At 43.6% G+C, this 22,659-nt stretch overlaps 1 protein-coding gene and 1 long non-coding RNA gene across 2 annotated transcripts in view; one reads left to right on the forward strand and one right to left on the reverse strand.

The window, feature by feature from the left end:
- Positions 1-7,932, reverse strand: part of LOC117361620 (protein FAM162A-like) — a 51,080-nt gene extending 43,148 nt beyond the window's left edge. Inside the window, exons 1-2 of the mRNA XM_033947215.1 lie at positions 7,791-7,932; positions 3,545-3,805 (exon numbers count right to left, since the gene is read on the reverse strand). Coding sequence (XP_033803106.1) covers positions 3,545-3,578 — 34 coding nt within the window. The 5' untranslated portion in view covers positions 3,579-3,805; positions 7,791-7,932. The remainder of the gene's footprint in view (positions 1-3,544; positions 3,806-7,790) is intronic.
- LOC117361621 overlaps positions 1-22,659 on the forward strand; it is a 36,406-nt gene that overhangs the window by 7,998 nt on the left and 5,749 nt on the right. The gene's annotated exons all lie outside the window — the stretch shown is intronic.

Consider the following 22,659-nt stretch of genomic DNA (forward strand, 5'->3'; position numbering starts at 1 on the left):
GTAGTGTAATTGGAGCTATAGATCACATTATTATATTGTAACCTGTGTTGTAAAAGCTTTTATCTAAGCAATGTGTAGAATTGCTCTTGCATATTAAAACTTCTTTGTAATCAGTTTAAAAATCTTCTAACGCCCCTTAATCTTTCACCCATTTTGCATCCTATGGAACAAATGTCGATGTGGTAAATATTGAACCAGCTCTGCAATGTTCTTGGCAAATTTATAGTTACGGTAATTACTGAGGTGCACTATTTGGTAAAACCTGTGCAGTAAAAATGCGATGTTGATTGTATTAAGAGTGGCCTTTCCTGACAATTGGCGTGCAGGCTATTACTATACATTACCTGTCCCAGCTGGCGATAATACAGCTGCAAGTATCATCATTAGAGAATGGCACGGGGAAAAATTTTCCCCCATCCCCGCAGGAACTCATTTTCCCATCACGGAGAGTTCTTTTGCTGTGTCTGCCCCATTCCTGCAAGCTCTGTCCTCATCTGCAACATTCTAGAGCTCGGATTGTGATGTCATAATGCCTCATTCCACCAATGCCTAAGCTCCGTCCTCATCTGCACAAGCCTCAAACTGCTTAAAATCATAAGTGTTCAAGGCTTGTGTGGTTAAGGCAGAGCTTCCAGGAATGGGGAAGGGACAGGGACAGCGACAAAACTCACGGGGACGGGATGGAAAAATTGAGTTCCCGTGGGGAGGGGGACAAATTTGTCCCCGTGTCATTATCAAATCACCATCTCAAGAGAAGGCAGTAACTAGCAAATTCTATATAGTCCACCTGAAGTTAGTCACCTACATTGGCACACCTAGCCGATGTAGGCACTTAACTTTCAATTTAGTCCAACTAACAGCAATTATGAGGTGTTAAGTGCTGATTAAACCTATTAACCAACTCAGTGATTCTATAAAAGAACCTACCTAAAAGTGGTTGTGGTAAGGTGGTGGGTCGTGGGCTTGTTTTCAAGTTAGCTGCTTCTTTTTTAATTAAGTGCCGGTATTTAGGACCCCCCCCCCAAAAAAAAAAACAACAACAAAAAACCTGGCATAAATAAAGTTAGGTTACCTAGAATTGCCAAACATGATGTTATACAGTGCACTTAACCTTTGTAGAATCCGCTGTGCCACATTAATCGGTGCCGATTTTTTAGGTGACCTATTTAGGATCTGGTCCTAAGTGTTGCTGTTCTACCAACTGACAAGCAGTGTATGTTAAGGTGGAGGAGTCCAAGGTAGTAAACTAAATAAATAAAGGCAGGCATCCAGTGGTGTCACGAGGTTGAGAGACGCCGGGGTGGTAGCACCTAGGGCAGTGGCACCCTCCCCTTCACCCTTCTCCGTCCCACCCCATCCACTCCTTCCCTGCCCCCTCCTGCCACACGTGTGCCCCATTCCCTTCTCCTGTACCTCTTTAACGTTCCCAGCATGAGCAGCAATCCCAAACTGCTGCTCGCACCAGCGCTGGCTCTTCCTCTGATGTCACTTCCTAGAAGCAGGTCCAGGAAGTGACATCAGAGGAAGAGCCGACACTGGCGTGAGCAGCAGGTTGGGGTTGCTTCTCTGGGAACATTAAGGAGGTATGGGAGAAGGCGGCATGAGCAGCAACCCCAACCTGCTGCTCGCACCAGCGTCGGCTCTTCCTCTGATGTCACTTCCTAGGAGCAGGTCCAGGAAGTGACATCAGAGGAAGAGCCGACACTGGCGTGAGCAGCAGGTTGGGGTTGCTTCTCGTGCCGGGAACGTTAAGGAGGTATGGGAGAAGGCGGCATGAGCAGCAACCCCAACCTGCTGCTCGCACCAGCATCGGCTCTTCCTCTGATGTCACTTCCTAGGAGCAGGTCCAGGATGAGGCGTCAGAGGAAGAGCCAACACTGGCGTGAGCAGCAGGTTGGGGTTGCTTCTCGTGCCGGGAACATTAAGGAGGTCTGGGAGAAGGCGGCACGAGCAGTAACCCCAACCTGCTGCTCGCACCAGCGCCGGCTCTTCCTCTGATGTCACTTCCTAGGAGCAGGTCCAGGAAGTGACGTCAGAGGAAGAGCCGACACTGACGTGAACAGCAGGTTGGGGTTGCTTCTCACACCGGGAACGTTAAGGAGGTATGGGAGAAGGCGGCATGAGCAGCAACCCCAACCTGCTGCTCGTACCAGCGTCGGCTCTTCCTCTGATGTCACTTCCAATGAGCAGGTCCAGGAAGTGACGTCAGAGGACGAGCCGACACTGACGTGAGCAGCAGGTTGGGGTTGCTTCTCGCACTGGGAACATTAAGGAGGTATGGGAGAAGGAAAAGAGCGTGCACGTGCGGTAGTGGGGGGATGAGGAAGGAGCAGGGGGCAGAGAGGGGGACAGGTGCCGGTGGTGCCCGGGGCAGACACCCCTCTCCTTTACTATGCCACTGAAGGCAGCTAATCCCACAGTAGAGCCCCTCTCCAATATCTTCCACTATTTCAAAGTCTTTTCCTGTAGCCCGTCCCCAGCAGCACTCCTTCAAATGTCTAATCCTTCTTTCTCTAGGCATTCACCCCCAACTTCTGTACCCAAGCCCCAAATCTTTTCCACTTCTCCAACTTCCTTGCAAGATTCACCCGGGGTGGAGGTTGGGGGGGTTTGCTGACAAGTTACCCAGTGATGATAGGCAACAGCAGTCCCCTTCTCTGCTGCCCCTCAAAACAGTGTCTCTGTTCACTGGCGTAGCGAGAGTGAGAGATGCCCGGGTCCAGGAAGTGACATCAGAAGAAGGGCCGATGCTGGCGCGACAGTAGGTTGGGGGTTGCTGCTTGCGCTCGGAACGTTGAGGAGGTACGGGGCAAGAGAAGCGGTGTGCACATGTGGCAGTGAAAGGAGTGGGAAAGGGCGGAGAGGAGGACAGATGCCTGCGCCTTCACCATGATGGCGCCCAGGGCGGACCGCCCCCCTCACCCCCCTTATTACGCCACTGCATCTGCTCAATGCTGGTAGTACTGCTCCTACAATTTATCATTTCTATAATGTTGAAAGACATACCCAGTGCTGGTAGTCCCATGAGACTATCACTAGGAGGCATTTATTCCATAAAGGCTGCCCAGCATCACTTAGGAACCTGTCAGCAGCCCCTGTGTCAGACAGAAGAGGAGTTAGTACTGGGGACAAGGGCACAGAAATATAATAAAGAGAAAGGGAATGGGACTTGATGTACTGCCTTTCTGTGGTCACAATCAAAGTGGTTTACATATTATATAGAGGGGAAGCAGGTAAGTGACTTGCCCAACGGTGGGAATTGAACCCAGTTCTCCTCGTTCTCAGGCTACTCCTCCATTCTACTATATTAGTAACTAGCTGTCATTTCCTTAGGAACTATTCATATATTCCTCCTATGAATATGGTATGAGCAAAACAATTTAACATGCATTAAAACACATGCAATTGATTTGTGTGGATTAAAAAGTCCTGTTATGCATCAACGTTATTTTATTAACCTGAATGTGTAAATTCAAAGAAGCAATTGAAAATTTAGAAAAAAATGTGTACCTTTTACAGTTTTGAAGACATTTGCATACTATACCTGCAGGGGGATGTAATTTGTAGTTTCCTTGCATTTTTGGAATGTCATAACTAGCTCATTTTGCATTGATCTTATTTCTTGACTTTTATTCCTACATTGAAAACAAGGCTGTGCTTTCTCCCAGCAAAGTGAGACTGAGTCAGGCGCACGAGTGGGTGACATCATCCAGTAGCTCCAGGACATAGCCGCATCCCAGAGCTCTCTGTATGCAGCTCTTCCCTTGAACAGTCATCTCATCTTCCCTGTTTTGTTTCTTCCGTTCTGCCAAATGGATATGTGACAAAGTTCAAATTCAATTTATTTAATATACCGCAAATATAAAACCAGCATGCAAATTTAAGCAGTTTACAATAAAATTTGAAAACACCCCAAATTAAATTGGATAAGAACAAAAGGAAGACAAAAAGTAAAGAAAACAAATTGAGAACATGGGGAAAGAGGGAATCAGGAATTACAATAAAAATAAAAAGGGATGAACAATGTGCTAAGGGATGAACAATGTGCTAAGGGAGAAAACAAAGTATTTAATTCTGCCCACACACAAAAAAATTAGCCATCAGAAGAAAGTAAATTAAGAGCTAAAGCTCAAAGAGAAGTAATATACCTTTAATTGTACCTGGAAGGTTATAAATGATTTCTCTGAACGAAGGTAAAAAGGCAAAGAATTCCAGAGAGTAGGAGCCATATCACAGAATGAAGAATTCCTATGGAATCCAGGAAAAGTTGTCTAAATGAGGGAATGACTAATAACTGCTATTGTGAGGAGCGTAAGGTTCTTTGATCTGATCAAATTACTTTTCATTTTATTATTTTTATTGGGGTTTTTTTTGGTTTTTTTTTTCTTACTGTCAGTTTTTCACTGTTATCAACTTTCTCTGAGTACCCCCCAAAATTCTTCTCTTGTAGATTCTTCAATCAAGGCCTCATTTTACTGGAAATTTCTAAAGGAAGGACATTCGTTCGCTTAGGGCTTCTTTTACTAAGCTGCGATAGCGGTTTTAGCACGCGCTTAGCGTGTGCAGAATTGCCACGTGCGCTAGACGCTAACGCCAGCATTAAGCTGGCGTTAGCTCAAGCCACGTAGCGCGGGTTTAGCGCACGCTAAAAACGCTGTCGCAGCTTAGTAAAAGGAGCCCTTAGTTTAAGATGCCAAGGGAAGAATCATGATACAGAAAGCTGTGTGTTCTGCATGGCCATGATGATCTCTTGCCCAAATATCAAACTTAGGGGGCCCTTTACTAAACTATGGGGGTCCTTTTATAAAGCTGCGGTAGGGGTTTAACGTGCGTAATACCGCGCGTTAAACCGCCTGCCATGCTAGCGTTAGTTTTTTAGCCGGCCGCGGGGGTTAGCGCGTGATGAAATGTCCGACACGCTAACCCCGCTAGCGCGGCCTGATAAAAGGATCCCTATGTTAAGCGCTAACGCAAGCCTAATGCAACAAAAAATGGATTAAAGCAGAATGTACTAAAGTGTTCTGTGTTAGTTTTCTCATCTGCATGCGTGAAGCTCTTGGTATTTACTTTTTGTAATTTTGGGAGGGGAGTTTGTCAGGGCCAAAGTTTAAGTTTTAAGTTAAGTTTTTAAGTTTTATTAGGATTTTATATACCGCCTATCAAGGTTATCTAAGCGGTTTTACAATCAGGTACTCAAGCATTTTCCTTATCTGTCCCGGTGGGCTCACAATCTATCTAACGTACCTGGGGCTATGGAGGATTAAGTGACTTGCCCAGGATGGGTGTGGATGCACTAGAGAGCTTACATTACCACCACACTAACTGGTTGTCATGTCCATAACAAGGGAGTCCTTAGCGCTTCCTAAATAGAAGTGTTCACTCCCCCTTTCCACCCATAGGAAACTGGCAAAGGATATTTCAGGAACTATGACATCCTTTTTTTAATTTTTTTTAATTAACTTCTTGCACCCTCCCCTTCCTCCTGGAAAATGCCTCTGCAGCATAAATGGCGTACAAAGAGGGACGAGGGAAGTTTTACCACTGGAAACTGAACACTGCCCCCCCCCAGGACTTGTGAGGAGAAGGGAGTTATCCTAGACTGGCATAGCAACAAGGAGCTGAAGGAAGAAAAAGGTACTCCTGCTGATCGAACAGAAGTTGAGTGAAGGCTCCAGGGGTAGAAGAGAGTGAAACACTCTCAAGAGTGGGACGGGGGAAGACCTGTTCAGAAACAGAGGTAGATGAGGGGAACTGCACTTCTGTGTGAAGTAGGACGGCCAGGGAAGTCCAGTCCTGAATCGTTACGGCGGCTGGGGAAATGCCGAGTGGGATGCTTGCCTGACAAGAGAGCAGACAAGCTACAGTGTTGGATTGCTCTGCCAGATGGTATGGGATTGGAGGACTGGTTAGACTCTTGTAGTTACCTACTGAGGATATTTTGCCATATTACCCACCAACAGAAAAGCAAAGAATTTTGACTTATCTCACTGCTATTTTTGACAATTGCAGTTCTCTTCGTAAACTTTCACCCACTTAAAAATATTCCTGGAGTGTGAGTTCAGTTTTCTTAAGACTATGCTATAGAGATGGTTAAGGGGTGCCTTAAACCACAGGGTCTAACTCATTATTATATTACTAGTGTTTAAGCCCGTTAGATTAACGGGTGCTAGATGTGAAATGTTAATATTTAATCGGAGAGACAATCTGGATTCTTTAGAGAAACTCATTGCACAGTCTCGATCTAGGGAGTGGAAAGAAAAAAAAAGAGGGGGGGGGCTCAGGGCGATGAAAGCTGTCTAATGTAACTCTTGAGCCTGTCCACGATTTAGGAGCAAGAGAGAGAGGGAGTGTAGGCTGACCGCCTCTCCTGCTTTTGAACCTGGGCAGAGGCAGAGCCGGGGAGGGAGGGAGTGACATCATCATCCCGAAGTGAATAAGGTGGGAGAGCAATTTCAAAGCCTCGGGCAACCTCGGGCTCCTCGACCGATCCACGCTTACAACAGCCCCACACTCGCGGTCTGGCTGGCTCCCCCACCAAAGCCCTTCACAACGGCAGCCCCTCCCGCATCTGTCCCCTCGTCCCAAGCCTCTCCGAAGGCTGGCTCCCACGAAAATGCTACCCCTCTGTCGGAAGCCTTGTCTCTGCCGTTGTGACATCACAGAGGTCTCCGACGCTGGTGCGGCTTCCGAGAGAAGCTGCCGCCGCAGCCCCAAACAGAAAAACAACATCTCCATGGGAGCCAGCCCCCGGAGAAGCCCTGGACACAGGGCCGGACGCAAGAGGAGCCGCCACCGTGAAAAACCCCAGCAAGGGAGCCAGTGAGACCGCGAGTGTGGGGCTGTTGCAAACAGCTGACTTCTTCGGCTTCTCCTATTATCTCCACCGCCGTAGTCTCTTTTTTTAAATCTGAGGAAACCGCCGTGCAGAAAATGCCATTACTGGAGAGCAGGGAGTGCCGCGTTTTAAAATTTCTCTGCCACGCGTGCCGTAGTAAGCGCACATGCGCACTTTCACTGGCCACGGACCTACGGATCATGGAAGCCCGCCGATAAGAGTGCGCATGCACCGCTTAGGGTTTTATTATAAGAGATTACACGCAACTGTCACTAATCTATAATTTATTCATAAAACTCTGCATGCTAGTCGCCAAGTTGTGTGCAACTGTATAGAAGGAGGGGGGGGGGGGGTAAATGGAGATGAAAATATTGGCTGCTGTTGAACAGGCCTAACTGTTAATCTTTTCCATGGGCTTCGGCGGATTCAGAATATGGCTGCTAGGCTTTTGTTACATATTAATCATTGTGATGGTGTACAGTTTTTACTGTTTTGATTCTGTTGGCCGCCAATTAAGGAGCGCTGTTTGTTTAAGGCAGTGTCTCAAACTTATTCAGTTCTGGCACACTAAACAGAGCAAATGTTTTTCGCAGCACATTATAACTGAAATTATAAAATTAAATTTGAGTTATTTATTTAAAGTTCTTTAAGCTATGTATGGGCAAATGTAACAATAGTGAAACTAAAGTAGATAAAATAGAATAAAATACATGCATTGGATGTGCTTGTTTATGAATGCAAATTAGTTCAAAACGCGGCTCGATAGTCGGTAAGCAAGCACGCATTTCATCATCCACCATCTACAGTCATTCTCTTTTTTTCAATTTAATTTCTGTCAGAGCTGAAAATTCAAATTCGTTAAGATAATAAGATCCAAACAGTAGCGAAGCCTCAATTGTTTTGTTGCTCAAGTTAGGACAACTACTGCATAAAAAATAAAAATAAGATTACTTACCATTAGTTTTCAAGGTCTAATCAAGTCAAAGAGTGATGCTTGTCTGGGAGGTTGTATCCTTACGCACACAGATGCTCATAACATTGACAGATGTACATGTCATCTACAGTATTCTAGTGCAGTGTTTTTCAACCTTTTTACACCTATGGACTGGCAGAAATAAAAGAATTATTCTGTGGACCGGCATCGGTCCGTGGACTGGCGGTTGAAGAACACTGGGCTAAGTCAAGGGCCAGACCCCGCCCATCTCTACCCAATCTCCACCCCAGACCCCGCCCCCAGAATAGTACTAATTGCACCTTGCACGTCCTGTGCCTCATCTGGAAGCCTTCCCTCTGATGTTGCAACGTCAGAGAAAAGGCTTCCGATTCAGGCGCAGGATGCCCGTAGGAGCCACTGCCCGTGGCATCTGCACTGAATCAGTTAGGAAGAGGGAGCTGGCTCGAAGATAACGCCGCATCAATCGCACCTTGGACCAGTGGTTGAAGAACACTGTTTTGGGCCTGATGCACATGCTGGCTCTGTGGACCGACAGGAAATTTCTGTGGACTGGCACTGATACATGGACCGGTGGTTGAAGAACACTGATCTAGTGCATACTTATGAAGGGAACTTTTAAAATTAAAGTTAGATTTTGGAATCTCTTGTGGCACAGCCGGAATCTCTATGGGGCACACCACTGTGCCTTGGCACAGTTTGAGAGACACTGGTTTAAGGTATTGGTTATTTTGTTTAAAGTACTCCATTATAAATCATATTCCCCGCTCATAATTTGAGACTGCTCAATCTAATTTACTGAAGTTTGGAGAGATGGCATTTAGGGCTCCTTTTATCAAGGTGCGGTAGGGGTTTAACGCACGGAATACCGTGCGTTAAACCGCCTGCCGCGCAAGCTGCTAATGCCTCCATTGATGAGGTGTTAGTACTTTGGCTTGCTGCGGGGGTTAGTGCGTGATGAAATGTCCGACGCGCTAACCCCCGTAACGCAATTTGATAAAAGGAGCCCTTAGTTGTGTGGAGCTTTGTATTGAAATAAATTGCCTTTGGAATTGAGGTTTTCCCCCTCCCTCTAGTTGTTTCAGAAAGGATTGCAGACATTCTTGTAATTTTTGTATTTATTTTTTTTATTTGATCTTTTTGCTGTTTTCTGTAATTCCTATACTTGTTTTTGCTCTTTTTTTTTAAACTTCCTTTGCTTGTTTTTTTTTTTTTAATTGATATAAACTATTCTGAATGATTTGTGTCATAAAATTGGTATAACCGCTATAAAGAAATAAATTAAGCACAAAGAAAGATAAGAAATTCCTCTGTAATGTTTATGCTGGGTGTGGCATCTGGAGATTATTATACGAAGGGCTGCTGAAAAGTTCTCAGCCCAACCAAGAAGAGAATGACGTGGAGCCATGAAACTTACAAGTTATTCCACACTTTTCATGACACTTTTCTTTTTAATGAGACAAGTGCAACTAGTAAATGGGCACAAGTATAGGTAAACCAAGTCATTGTGACATCACCGATGAGGTTGGCTCTTAGGTATTGGTGGAATGAGGCATTATGACATCACAATACAAGTGGCTGCTGAAAAGTTCTCAGCCCAACCAAGACGAGAATGATGTGTGGAGCCATGAAACTTGCAAGTTATTCCACACTTTTCTTGACACTTTTTTTTTCATTTCATATCATTGAAACAAAATGTGTCAAGACAAATGGGGAATAACTTGTAAGTTTCATGGCTCCACACATCATGCTCTTCTTGGTTGGGCTGAGAACATTTCATTGGCCCTTTGTATTCCTTCTGGCCACTTTCTCTATTTTAAACACCTGCCCACATGTTAAAAAAATAATTATACTAGTAACATAGTAAATAACAGCAGATAAAGACTTGAATTGTTCATCCAGTCTGCCCATTAGTTATATCCATTAAAAATACATTATTAAATTAATGTCTCTTCTTTGATATTTCTGGGTCATAGACTATAAAGTCTACCTGAAGTTGCCATGCAAGCTCTCTCCAGCCTATCCTGTTTGCAGGATATCTACCATAAGTCTGGCCAGTAATATCCTCATGTTCCAAGTTAATGGAGTTCCCACTGATGTCCTCCCTAGCCCATTCTACATCAAATCACCAAAAATGGGACACGGACCGTGCAAGTCTGTACAGTACCGACCTTAGTTCTTTAATTTACATCCTTCGTTTTCTAATTAGAGATCTTTTATGTTTATCCCACTGCTATCAAAATTTGAAATTCCTAATGTGAGTCAGTACTGGTCTGAAGAAAAAGTTTGCTTAAGGAACACTTAACTGGCTATGTGAAACAGAATCTAGAATATGCCTGAGAGGAGAAAAGTGATTTTATACTGTACTGCTTCAACGGAAAGCTGAGAGAGCTTGTGATTTGAGAGGCAGGGTACATTGAAACATTGCTAGAAGTACATATTCTGGAAAAAGTGATTGTAAAATTAATTAATTGGCTTTTGTGTGAAGTGTTTAGATGAACATTTCAATATGATTCCAAAAGAAGCAATTTCAGATAATTCTATACCAGAATGAGCAGCAGTGCTGAAGAAAGTTAAACTGTATATTTAATTAATCCCAGCATTGATTAAAGTGAGATGAAAGTGAGAAATTATATTCTGACAACTCAATAATTTCCAGTCACAGTAACAAGTCAGAAAAGTCTAAGTGCAGAGCAAGTGACGGTGTCTAATAGTTGCAAGAAAAAAGTGAAATATATTGGATAGTTTGGTAAAAAAACAAAAAAATTAAAACAGTGTATGGCAGCCTATGTGGACTAGTTTAGTGCTTCCCAAACCTCTCTTCAAGGCACACCTGGCCAGTCAGATTTTTAGGATATCCACAATGTATATTGTTGCATGAGACAGATTTAAAAACCAAAGGAGAATAGTTAAGCTCTGGAACGCGCTGCCAGAGGTTGTGATAAGAGCGGTTAATGTAGCTGGTTTTAAGAAAGGTTTGGACAAGTTCCTGGAGGAAAAGTCCATATTCTGCTATTGAGAAAGACATGGAAGAAGCCCCTGCTTGCTCTGGATTGGTAGCTTGGAATGTTGCTACTAGTTGGGTTTTTACCAGGTACTATTGACCTGGATTAGCTAGATAGACCATTGGTGTGACCCAGTAAGGCTATTCTTGTGTTCTTATGTTATTCATTGTGGATATCCTGAAAATCTGACTGGCTGGGTATGCCCCCATGACTTGGTTGAGAACCACTGGGCCAGATAGGGAAAGATGAATTATCTTATTTTAGGGGCTAGATAGACACAGAAAAGTACCTTCAAAACCTAAAAAACACTAAGGGCTCCTTTTACGAAGGTGCGCTTGGGCCTTAACGCGTGGAATAGCGTGCGCTAAATTCCCACGTGCGCTAGCCACTACCGCCTCCTTTTGAGCAGGCAGTAGATTCTCAGCTAGCATGCGCTATAGTACGCGCTAATCTGGCACGTGCAATAAAATCGCTAGCGCACCTTCGTAAAAGGAGCCCTAAGGATCCCATCTAGTAAATTGTAAGGTTTTGTACTTACTGGACTAAATTCTTTGTATGCTACCATTAAAAAAACAGCACGAAATTAAAATTTACTTAGGCCCGGATTCTCTAACCGCTGTCATTATCAATGGCTACCTTAAAAGCGGTCGCTGATCGCTTGCCAATCATGCATCGGCGCCGGTTTCAGAATCGTGCCGATTGTGAAACACACTGGAAATGTAGGCCAGGGTTTTCCAGGCCTAACTTTCTGGCACCTATCTTCACGTGAATCATGCCTATGTAGGCGCTTTAGGCCACCTAACACCACGTTCAGCACTGGCCACACCTATGTTGGCATTTGGTGGCCTAAAGCGCCTATGTAGGCGTGATTCCGGTGCCAATTTTCAAGGCATCAGTATGGGCCTCAAATTTCAGTTAAAAACACTATTTTACATGGTGTTTCTAATAGAGGTAAATGATTTACGCCAGCTAAAATCTGGTGTAATTATCCATGCCTAAATTCTGTGCAGATCAGGTATATTATATGACAGTGTTTCTCATCTTGGTCCTGGAGTACCCCCCTTGCCAGTCAGGTTTTCAGGATACCCACAATGAATATGCATGAAAAAAAGTTTGCCTATAATGGAGGCAGTGTATGCAAATCAAGTTTATGCATATTCATTGTGGATACCCTGAAAACCTGACTGGCAAGGGGGGGTAGTCCAGGACCGCGTTAAGAAACCCTGTTCTATAACACGGCGCGTAAGTTCTATGAGTAACCATGACCTGCTCATGCCCCTCTCATGGCCACGCCCCCTTTTGAGAGCCACACATTATAATTTACATGCACTGCTTCATAGAATATACACAGAAAATTGTGCACGTAAATTCTAATTAATGCCAATTAATGCTGATATTTGCTTGTTAATGACCAATTATCAGTGCCGATTGGCTTGTTAAACAGGTAAGCTACACGTATAATTTGGCTGCATTACCAAATTTGTGTATGCACCTTTAGTTGCCCTATATAGAATCCAGGGATTGTGTATTTGGTACAAATCTTAACACATGGCAAGAGCAAAGTTAGTGTGGTAAATTCAGAGGATATGCCCAGTATTTGTCCAAATTAATAGAAAAACTGTAACAGAGCACTTAACTTTCCAATTAATGACACTTTTCCTTGAAAGAAATCTTCAGGGATTAAGGGAATCTAATTCAAAAATGTCCCTGTTGAGAGCATTATACTAATTTTGGAAATATCTTTCTGGAAATATTTCAAGTAACTTTGATAGAGTGGAAGTTTTTATGACCTGTGATAGCGATTTTTACCAGCTTTATAAACAATATCTGGCAATATTTGGAATTTGCTGAGACCTTTCTCCACATACTGTATGGCACTTGATTTCTGAAGACTTATGATTCTTTTGCTGCTACTGCTACTGCTACTATTGTAAAGCTCTACCAGACGTATGCAGCGCTGCGCAGAATCACAAAGAAGACATTCATGCTGGCTGTAGCTCGAAACAACTTACAATCTAAACAGACAAGATGGGCAAACAGGATGTCATAGATACAGTTAAGGGGAACGGTTAATCAGCTGGCTGGGTTGGAGGGCAGAGGGGAGTACAGGACAATCAAGCCATTGTGACATCACTTATGAGGTTGTCTCTTATTGGTGGAAGGAGGCATTATAATATCACAATCTCAGCTCTGCTTCCCAAAGACAAACAGGATGTCATTGATACAGTTAAGGGGAACAGTTAATCAGTGGGCTGGGTTGGAGGGCAGAGGAGTAGGGTTAAGGATTGAAGGCTATATCAAAAAGGTGGGTTTTCAGTCTGCTTTTAAACAAGGGAAGGGGGTTTGGCGGACAAACTCAGGTAATTTATTCCAGGCATAGGACGCAGCTAGATGAAAGGAACAAAGTCTGGAATTGGCAATGGAGTTTGCAAACAGACTGGGTTTTCTATAAGTTCCTGTGCTAAAATAGTATAAGTGGTAAAATAATACCTGGAATGCTATATACTCCGACGCTGCTCCAACACTCATAGAATTCATATGATTGTTGAAGCAGAATCAGAGCATTTAGTGCTCTGGGCCACGGTAGAAACCCACTTATCTACTATTCCAATAGGCCTTAAACATACTTGCTACATTTAAAAAAAAAAAGTGAAAGAATAAGCACATAAAATAACCAAAGCATTAAAACAACCTAAAACTGCAAATTGTGGTTGACAAAATATAAAAAAATATAGAAATATGGAATTTATAGCACTATTCTTTTCACAGGCAGATTTATATTTGCTAGATTTATCAATAATGTTTGAGCAGCCTGAAGCAGAAACAAGCCAACAGTGACCTCTACTGGCCAAACAACTTCACAAATGTGATTACTGAGAAGTGGAAAGGCGATGTTGGACTTTAGCATTAAATGACTCAAAAAATCCCTCAGAATAAAAAGTATAGAGTGAAAAAGTGATATATAGTATACTGTATACCACTTTTATATATATATATAATAAAAATATTTTGTGCTCATACAGTATATTTATGACATGGCAAGAATACTCTGTGATTCTTGTCAGCTTTCTCCTTGTACAACTTTGCTCGATTGGTATTACTGAAATAAACAGGATGGAGTCGGTCCAGATGAAGGCAACTACAGTAAAATGGCTGGTGGTCTACATCATAAGGCGTACTGGGATAGACTTAAAGATCTCAATATGTATACTTTGGAGGAAAGGCAGGAGAGGGGCAATATGATAGAGATTTTAAAATACCTATGTGGCATAAATAAGCATGAGGCAAGTCTCTTTCAATTGAAAGTGAGAGGGCATAGAATGAGGTTAGGAGTAGGCTTAGGAGTAATCTAAGGAAATGTTTTTTTTACAGAGAGGATGGTAGATACATAGAATAGTCTTATGGTAAAGGTGGTGGAGCCAAAGACTGTGACTAAATTCAAGAAAGCAAGGGACAGGCACATGGAGAAGAGAGGAGATAGTGAATTCTGCGGATGGTCAGACTAGATGTTTCGAGAATTTCCTAGTTCCAAATGTGCTTGGCTTCTTGACACAGATAAGAGAGCCTGTTCCCTCCTTTTGTTGATGTAGTAGATGGCTACTTGACTGTCTGTTCGAACAAGGAGGACTTGGTTGGAAAGATTCTTCTAACAGGTCTTTAGAGGATTTCAAATTGCTTGCAGCTCTAACAGGTTGATGTAGATTGTCTTTTCTTGAGCAGACCATTGACCTTGTGTCCTGAGACCATCCAGGTGAGCTCCCCAAGCATACATGGATGTGTCCATGGTGAGCACTCTCTGATGTAGAGGGATGTGAAACAGCAAACTGCTGGAAAGATTTGTTGGATCCATCCACTACTGCAGAGTTTGGTGAAGAGGTGAGGTGACTGTGATCCTTCGGGATAAGGAATCAAAAGCTTGAGAACATTGAGATGTTAGGGTCCACTGAACTGATCTGAGATGAAGTCATGCAAAGGGTATAACATGAACTGTGGATGCCATGTGACCTAAGAGTCACATCATCTCTTGCTGAGATGGTTTGTAGAGTGGAGAGCTGATTGCACAGATAAAGTAAGGGGTCTTGTCTTTGTTGAGGTGGAAAAGCCTATAGAAGAATGGTGTGAAGTAGGGATCCTATGAATGCAGCAGTTGAAAGGGTTGAAGCTGCGACTTGGGAAAGTTGACTTTGAACCCTAGAAGCTGGAGAAAAATTATCATCAACTGTATTGCCAAGTGGACTGCTTGAGGAGGTATAGCTTTTATCAGCCAATCATCCAGATATAGAAACACTTGAAACCATGAGTACAGGTATATAGGGTTGCTGCCATGACCACTAGACATTTGGTGAATACTCTTGGAGAAGAAGTGAGACCAAATGGTAGAACTTTGTACTGGAAGTATTGATGAGCTATCCAAAAATGCAGAAACCTTCTGTGATCAGGATGTATGGATATGTGTGTGTAGGCTTTTTTGAAGTTTAGAGAGCAGAGCCAATCATTTCATTCTAGAAGTGGGTATAGGGTCCATAAAGATAGCATGCATAACTTTTGTGTGACTATATATTTGTTTAAGGCTCAGAGGTCAAGAATTGGATGAAGATCTCCTGTCTTTTTTGGAATTAGGAAATACCTGGAGTAGAACCCCAGATTTTTCTAAGAAGGGGGAACTACTTCTATAGCATTTAGTTGAAGTAGAGCTTCGATTTCCCGAAGAGATATCTGTTGAGATGTGAAAGAGAACTATCTTGGAGGGTGGTCTGGAGGAATGGTTATAAAATGGAGAAAGTAACCTCCCATGATGACCTTGAGGACCCAGGTGTCCATAATGATGAAAGTCTAGCACTAATGATACAACAGAAGTCAACCTCTGATGGGTTAGCGAAGAGGCTGAGAAGGAGGAATTTTGGATATACTCTCTAGAAGCATATAAAAAAAACTGGACTGGCTTTTGAGGAGCCAAAGACTGGGGCTTCTGATGTCTCTGTTTCTGTTTCTTCTGTGGTGGAGGCTTAGAAGAATAGGATATTGAAGGATACCATCTCTTATAGGAATAAGAAGTAGATTTTTTTGAGGAGGCTTAGATGGTTGAGCCTTAGTCTTAGATCCTGTTAAAAAATTCCAATTCTGCTCATGCTGAGTAAGTTTTTGAGTAGCAGCCTCTATCCTGTTGCTGAAGAGTTCTTCATCGAGACATGGCATGTTGACTAACATGTCTTGAAGACTGATATCCATGTTGGAGACCCATAGCCAAGCAAGACATCCCAAAGCAACAGACATGGCGGATGCTCTGGATGACAATTCAAATGCATCAAACGCCATAAATTTTTGCTTTTGAAGTAGAATGTGAGTAGCCTGTTGAAAATATGTTAGGCAGTCAGATAGAATATGCTGCTCAAAATCAGCCAACTTTTTAATGAGCTATTTAAGGTAAAAAGACATGTAGAAGTCATAATTAAGAACTAGGTTGGCCAACTTAGAGTTCTGGTAAAGACAGTGATCAAATTTATCCATAGTACGACCCTGATGTCCTGGTGGTGCAGTGGCATAAATCCTGGAGCTTGAAGATTTTTTAAGGGACAATTCAACAAGCAACGATTGGTGTGATAGTTGCGGTTTACCAAAGCCAGGGCAAGATATTATTCTATAAAGGGGATTCAAAGAAGAGCGACCAAGATGATAAAGGGGATGGAGCTCCTCTCATATGAGGGAAGACTAAAAAGGTTAGGATTCTTTAGCTTTGAAAAAAGACTGCTAATGAGAGATATGATTGAAGTCTACAAAATCCTGAGTGGAGTAGAATGGGTACAAGTGCTTCGATTTTTCACTCCATCAAAAATTACAAAGACTAGGGTACACTCAATGAAGTTACAGGGAAATACTTTAAAACCAATAGGAGGAAATATTTTTTCACTCAGAGAATAGTTAAGCGCTGGAACGCATTGCTAGAAGATGTGGTAAGAGTGGATAGCATAACTAGTTTTAAGAAAGGTTTGGAAAATTTCCTGTTATTGCGATAGACATGGGGGGTAGGGGGGGAGCCACTGCTTGCCCTGGATGAGTAGCATGAAATGTTGCTACTCTTTGGGGTTTTGGTAATAATGGCGGTATAACAAATAAAATAATTATAACTGTAGAAGTTGCAATATCTTTTCTGTCAACACCCCACAACAGTGGAATGCCTTGCCTTCATCTGTAAGTGAGGAAAAAGACTTAAACCGATTCAAGGGCAACCTGAAAAGTTTCCCATTCAAGGATGCCTTTATGATATGTTTTTAATAGAAGATCCATCTCTAGCACTCATCAGTCCTATCACCTAATCCTCCTCGAATTGTTTTTACCTTACATGCCTTCTTTCCTTTTAAGAATGTACTTCTTCCCATCTTTCCTTCTGTTATAGTTGGTCTGTTTACTGACGTATTTAATAACCATGTTTGTGTTTTCATTTCTATAATCCCCTATTCTAATTTCCTGTACCTCGCTTAGAAATTGTGATAAGCGATTGAATCAAATTTTTAATAAAACTTGTAACTTGATACCACTGTCCGTACTGGGCTCCGTGAATGACGTCACCCACAAGTGAGAATATCTGCCTGCTGTTCTGGGATTAACACCTGTTATGATAAGTAACTGTGCTTTGTGTCTACACTGCCTTTGTTGTTTCCTTTAAAAATTCAGTAGCAGGTCCTTTTCGCAGGGATTCTTTATCCTATTTACTTTGAAAATGTAAAGTGAGTGGAGTAAAATAAGTATGGAGATTTCAAAATGAAATCTTGGGGCCCTTTTACACAGCTGCCCTAAAACGTAGGCTGTACTATTTTGAGCATGTGGGTTTCTCATGCACTGAGGTCACTCTTTAGAATGGCTCTAAAATGGCTGCAATTTGGGTATTTTTTTTCTATTAATGACCATGCACTAATTAAAAAAAATAGCAGGTGTCCATTAGTGCATGAACCCTTATCGCCACCTGTTTTGGAGGTGATCAGGCCTCCTGTGATAATCCTGCACTAATCCATCAGCGTGCACCAGTGTCCCCATGTGAACCAATTAGCGCAGGGCATGCCTACTCTCTGCCTCCCAAATACGTGTGCTGAGCTCAAAATTAGCATGTGGAGCCTAAGCATACTCTGCGGCCATGGATTTTAAACAGTGGTACGCACACGCTAGTGCTTCCTGCCGCTTGGTTAAAGATACCATTATGATTATTTGAGGAGACTTCCTTAACCTAATCCCACCCTTTCTCCGCCATCACCAGTTATGCAAGTTGTGAACAATGCATCTAACGGTGTGGTTAACACGAGGAAGGACCTAGTGAAGTTTGCGGAATGGTCTGAAACTTGGCAGCTAAGATTTAATGCTAAGAAATGCAAGGTTATGCATTTGGGCGGCAAAAACCTGAGGGAACGGTACTATGTAGGAAGAGAAAAACGTTTGTGCAAGAAAGAGGAGTGGGACTTGAGAGTGTTAATATGTGATGCTCTTAAGGTGGCCAAACAGGTTGAAAAGGCGACGGTAAAAGCTAGAAAGATGTTAGGGTACATAGGGAGAGGTATGGTCAGTTGGAAAAAGGAGGTATTGATGCTTCTGTATAAGACTCTGGTGAGACCTCATTTACAATACACTTCTCCCTCCATATCTGCGGTTTCAGCATTCGCTATTTCGATTATTCACGGTTTTTAGCTTGCTGGCTTCTCCCACCAAATTACATCAGCTTGCATAGAGAAATCGCCGATTCCAAGCGTTTACAGAGAAAATTGCCAATTTCCAGCAGTTTCATCACCATGTTTTGCCTCTCCTTCAGAAACAGGCCAGGCAGGGCCAGATTTAGATGAAAAGAGGCCCTAGGCTATTCCACTTATGAGGCCCATTCACCTCCCATTTTTAAGTTTGTAAATTATATGAGAGATAATAAAATACATCATTACTGTGATATTTATCAATATGTTAAATGAAACATGTTGTTATTGGTACTAACCTTTATAAAAAATATGACACGGATAATAAATAAAAAAAAGTCGAGAACACTTATTTGGACATTTATTCTCAGCACCATATATAGTACTTGTAACAATAACATACATACATAATCAAACATAACATAATCAAACATAACATAATCAAACATAACACACAACATTGCCCCTTCCTATGTCCATAGTGCCCCAGTGCGTCCTTCCTCACCTCACCCCCCCCCTCCGATGCCCGCCTGCCTCCCATCCCACTTCCATTGAACACCCCCATGCCATCCTGCCTGCCTGCCTGCCTTCCATTAAACCCCCCACCCCCCCTCTGATGCCAGCCTGCCTGCCTCCCATCCCCCTTCCCATCCCACCCCCCCTCCACCCCCCCCCGATGCCAGTCTGGGCCGCCCTGTCCTGACGGATCCACGTTTTGCCTCTCTCCCCGCGGGGCTGGGCTTTGCCCAGCTGTTTCCGGACTGACATCTTTCCCTCCCCGATCCTCCTCCCAGGGCGAGAAAAAGAAAGGGAGAAGCCGAGTCGGCGCCCCGTTGTGGCCGGAGACGGTTCTGATCCTGAAGCGTAGAATTTCTCCTTATTTTCGGTTCAGTGTTTTAGTGTTCACTGTTTTTAGAATAGTGTAATTTTAATTTTGCTAACAATTTGAATGTAGGCCCCTCTTGATCTTGAGGCCCTAGGCTGAAGCCTAGTTAGCCTATAGGAAAATCCGGCCCTGAGGCCAGGTCTCCCACCATGTTATTCGTGGATTCACCATATTCACAATGGTTTTTAATAGAAAACAGTGAATAATATATGAAAAAGTTATTTGCAGTTTTTCTGTATTTGCAGTTCTATTAATCCCCTATCACAGCGAATACGGAGGGAAAAGTGTACTGTCTATAATTTTGGAAACCACACATTAAAAAAGATATAGAGTTGGTGCAGAGGAAGTCTATTAAAATGGTCGGTAGTCTACATCATAAGGTGTACAGGGATAAGGTTACCATATTTCTGGCTGCAAAACCCTGGACATATGGACCTGTCCTGTTCCGCCTTTGGCCCCGTCCCATTCTGCCCTGTTCTACCCCAGCCCCTCCCAGTTCAGCCTCCATCCCCGCCACATTCTATTCCCGTCCCTGTCCCCCACAAACCTTCTCTGACAAGCTCCAGCCATGTCTGGAGGGCCTGGAGCAAGCGCGAATGTGTGTGACATCTTCCGTGTATGCTCAGAGGCTCTCCAGATATGGCTGGAGCTCATAGGGACTTTCCAAAACCCGGACAAACTGCCGGGTTTTGGAAAGTCTGTCTGGACACCTGGACAGTCCTCTAAAAAAACTCAAAATCTCAATAGGTATACTTTGGAGGAAAGGTGTGAGAGGGGAGATATGATAAGAGACATTTGAATATCTTTGTGGCATAAATATGCATGAGGCAAGTCTTTCAATTGAAAGGAAACTCCAGGATGAGAGGGTATGGGATGAAGTGAAGAGGTGTTATGATCAGGATTAATCTAGGGAAATACTTTTATACAGAAAGTGTGGTAGATGCATGGAATAGTCTCCCGGCAGAGGCGGTGAAGACAAAGACTGAATTCAAAGCCTATGGAATCTCATCGGGAGAGGAGGAGATAGTAGATGCTGTGGATGAGCAGATTGGATGGGCCATTTGGTCTTTATCTGCTGGTAAAAGGTATGGAGAACTTGGAATACGAGGAATGACTTAGGAGACTGGTATTGTTCTCCCTTGGGAAGAGGAGACTGCGAGGGGATATGATCGAGACTTTCAAAATACTGAAAGGAATCGACAAAACAGAGCAGGAAAATGTTATTTATAATGTTCAATGTGACGCGGATAAGAGGACATGGACTGAAGCTGGGGAGGGAAAAGTCCAGGACAAATATCAGGAAGTTCTGCTTCACGCATTCCTCTCCCTGACGTCAATTGTTGGAGAGGAAGTTCCGGGCCAGCCAGGTAGTGATTGGCTGGCCTGGAACTTCCTCTCCGATAGCAGAATTGATATTCTGATATCTTTGCTGGGCTTTTATTAAATTTGTATACTATTTTATTCATCCCAGAAGGTGTCCGCGCCCATTGTTTAATTCTGACATGTGCATCTTTGGAGAGAAAATAATATTCAACAGGACAATGTACAAAAAGATCACAAGATGTCACTGTCACTCCATTAGCAGAAAATCAATGCACTTTTAGAAATATAGGAAAACGGCAATGATGACTGTTGTATTATGTTATGGTACATATTTTAGAAGTACTATTTGGTATCTCAAAGGAGTTAATAGCATATATTTCTCGATCCCCTCACTCCCTACATATGAGCATTAGATTAGTGGCGTGACCAGCCTTCTCCATAGCCTTGCCATGGGCACTGAGTCAGCCACAAGGGAGCTGACACTAGAGATTTAATAAGAAAGATCATTTGAAGGACCTATCTAGGCATCTTGTGCTGGGCATTGCAGTATTATGCTGACAGGATCCCATGATTACCGTATTTTCATGCATATAACGCGCATACGTGTATAACACGCATACGCGTATAGCGCGCGGGAACAAAGCATTGCTGTAAAAAAAAAAATCTATATAGCACGCACACGCGTATACCGCGAATGCTGCTATAACCTCCTCCCGCCACCCCCGCTTACTCCTTCTTCTGGCCTGCGAACCGGCATCCCCCCCGCTCGTGTCATCCCCTCCCCCGCGATCCTATATCCCCCCCAACACCGCAAAGACATCGCTTACCTGATTGGGCATCGGCACCAGCACCAATGCACAGGACGTGCCAGTGCCAGTGCCCGAAGATCCTCCCTCGCCTGGGCTGGGCTGGGCTTTGAGCATTTGCGCATGCTCAAAGCCTTCTGGTCTCGCTCTCCCCGAGATGCTCAGATTCAGAATCTCAGAAAGAGCGAGACCAGAAGGCTTTGAGCATGCGTAAATGCTCAAAGCCCAGACCAGCCCAGCACAGGGAAGAGGGAGGATCTCCCTTGCACTGCCCAGCCCAGCCCAGCCCAGGTGAGGGAGGATCTTCGGGCACTGGCACTGGCACGTCCTGTGCATTGGTGCTGGTGCCGGTGCCCAATCGGGTAAGCGATGTCTTTGCGGTGCGGGGGGGATGTAGGATCACGGGGGAGGGGGGTGACGCGAGCGGGGGGGGGGGAGGATGCCGGTTTGCAGGGGGGATGTTGAATCGCAATGAGAAAAAAAAAATTGTATAACGCGCTCACACATATAACACACATGGTTATACTCGGTTTGTAAAATTGTGTATAACACGCGTGTTATATGCGTGAAAATACGGTATATACGAAGCCTGACAATTAAGTTCGCAAACTTGCCTCCGTGCGCATACGTTGGCAGCACTGTAGAAACAACTTGGCGAGGTTTCATAACCTTGGCATATTGGTATCTCATAGCTGTGTTAGTGTCAACGTGTGGTGGTGTATTGCTGAGTGGCATTCATTACTGTTGCGTGTTTTTGGGTGCCGTCGCAAGTATGTCAGAGCTTCAATTAGAGAAATGAAGAAACATTAAATTTATTGTTAAACTTGGCAAGAATGGAAGTGAAATCAGGGACATATTAGTCCAAATTTATGGGGATAATGCCATGAAGAAAATGGCGGCGTACAAATGGATTAAACGTTTTTTTCTGAGGGGAAAGAAAGCGCCACTGATGAAGAAAGGTCTGGGAGGCCAGTACATAAGAACATAAGAACATAAGCAATGCCTCCACTGAGTCAGACCCGAGGTCCATCGTGCCCAGCAGTCCGCTCACGCGGCGGCACAACAGGTCCAGGACCTGCGCAGTATCCCCCCTATCTATACCCCTCTATCCCTTTCTTCAGCAGGAAATTGTTCAATCCTTTCTTGAACTCCAGTACCGTACTCTGTCCTATTACGTCCTCT

The sequence above is a fragment of the Geotrypetes seraphini genome, chromosome 5, assembly GCF_902459505.1.
Source record: "Geotrypetes seraphini chromosome 5, aGeoSer1.1, whole genome shotgun sequence".
In the NCBI taxonomy this organism is placed as follows: Eukaryota; Metazoa; Chordata; class Amphibia; order Gymnophiona; family Dermophiidae; genus Geotrypetes; species Geotrypetes seraphini.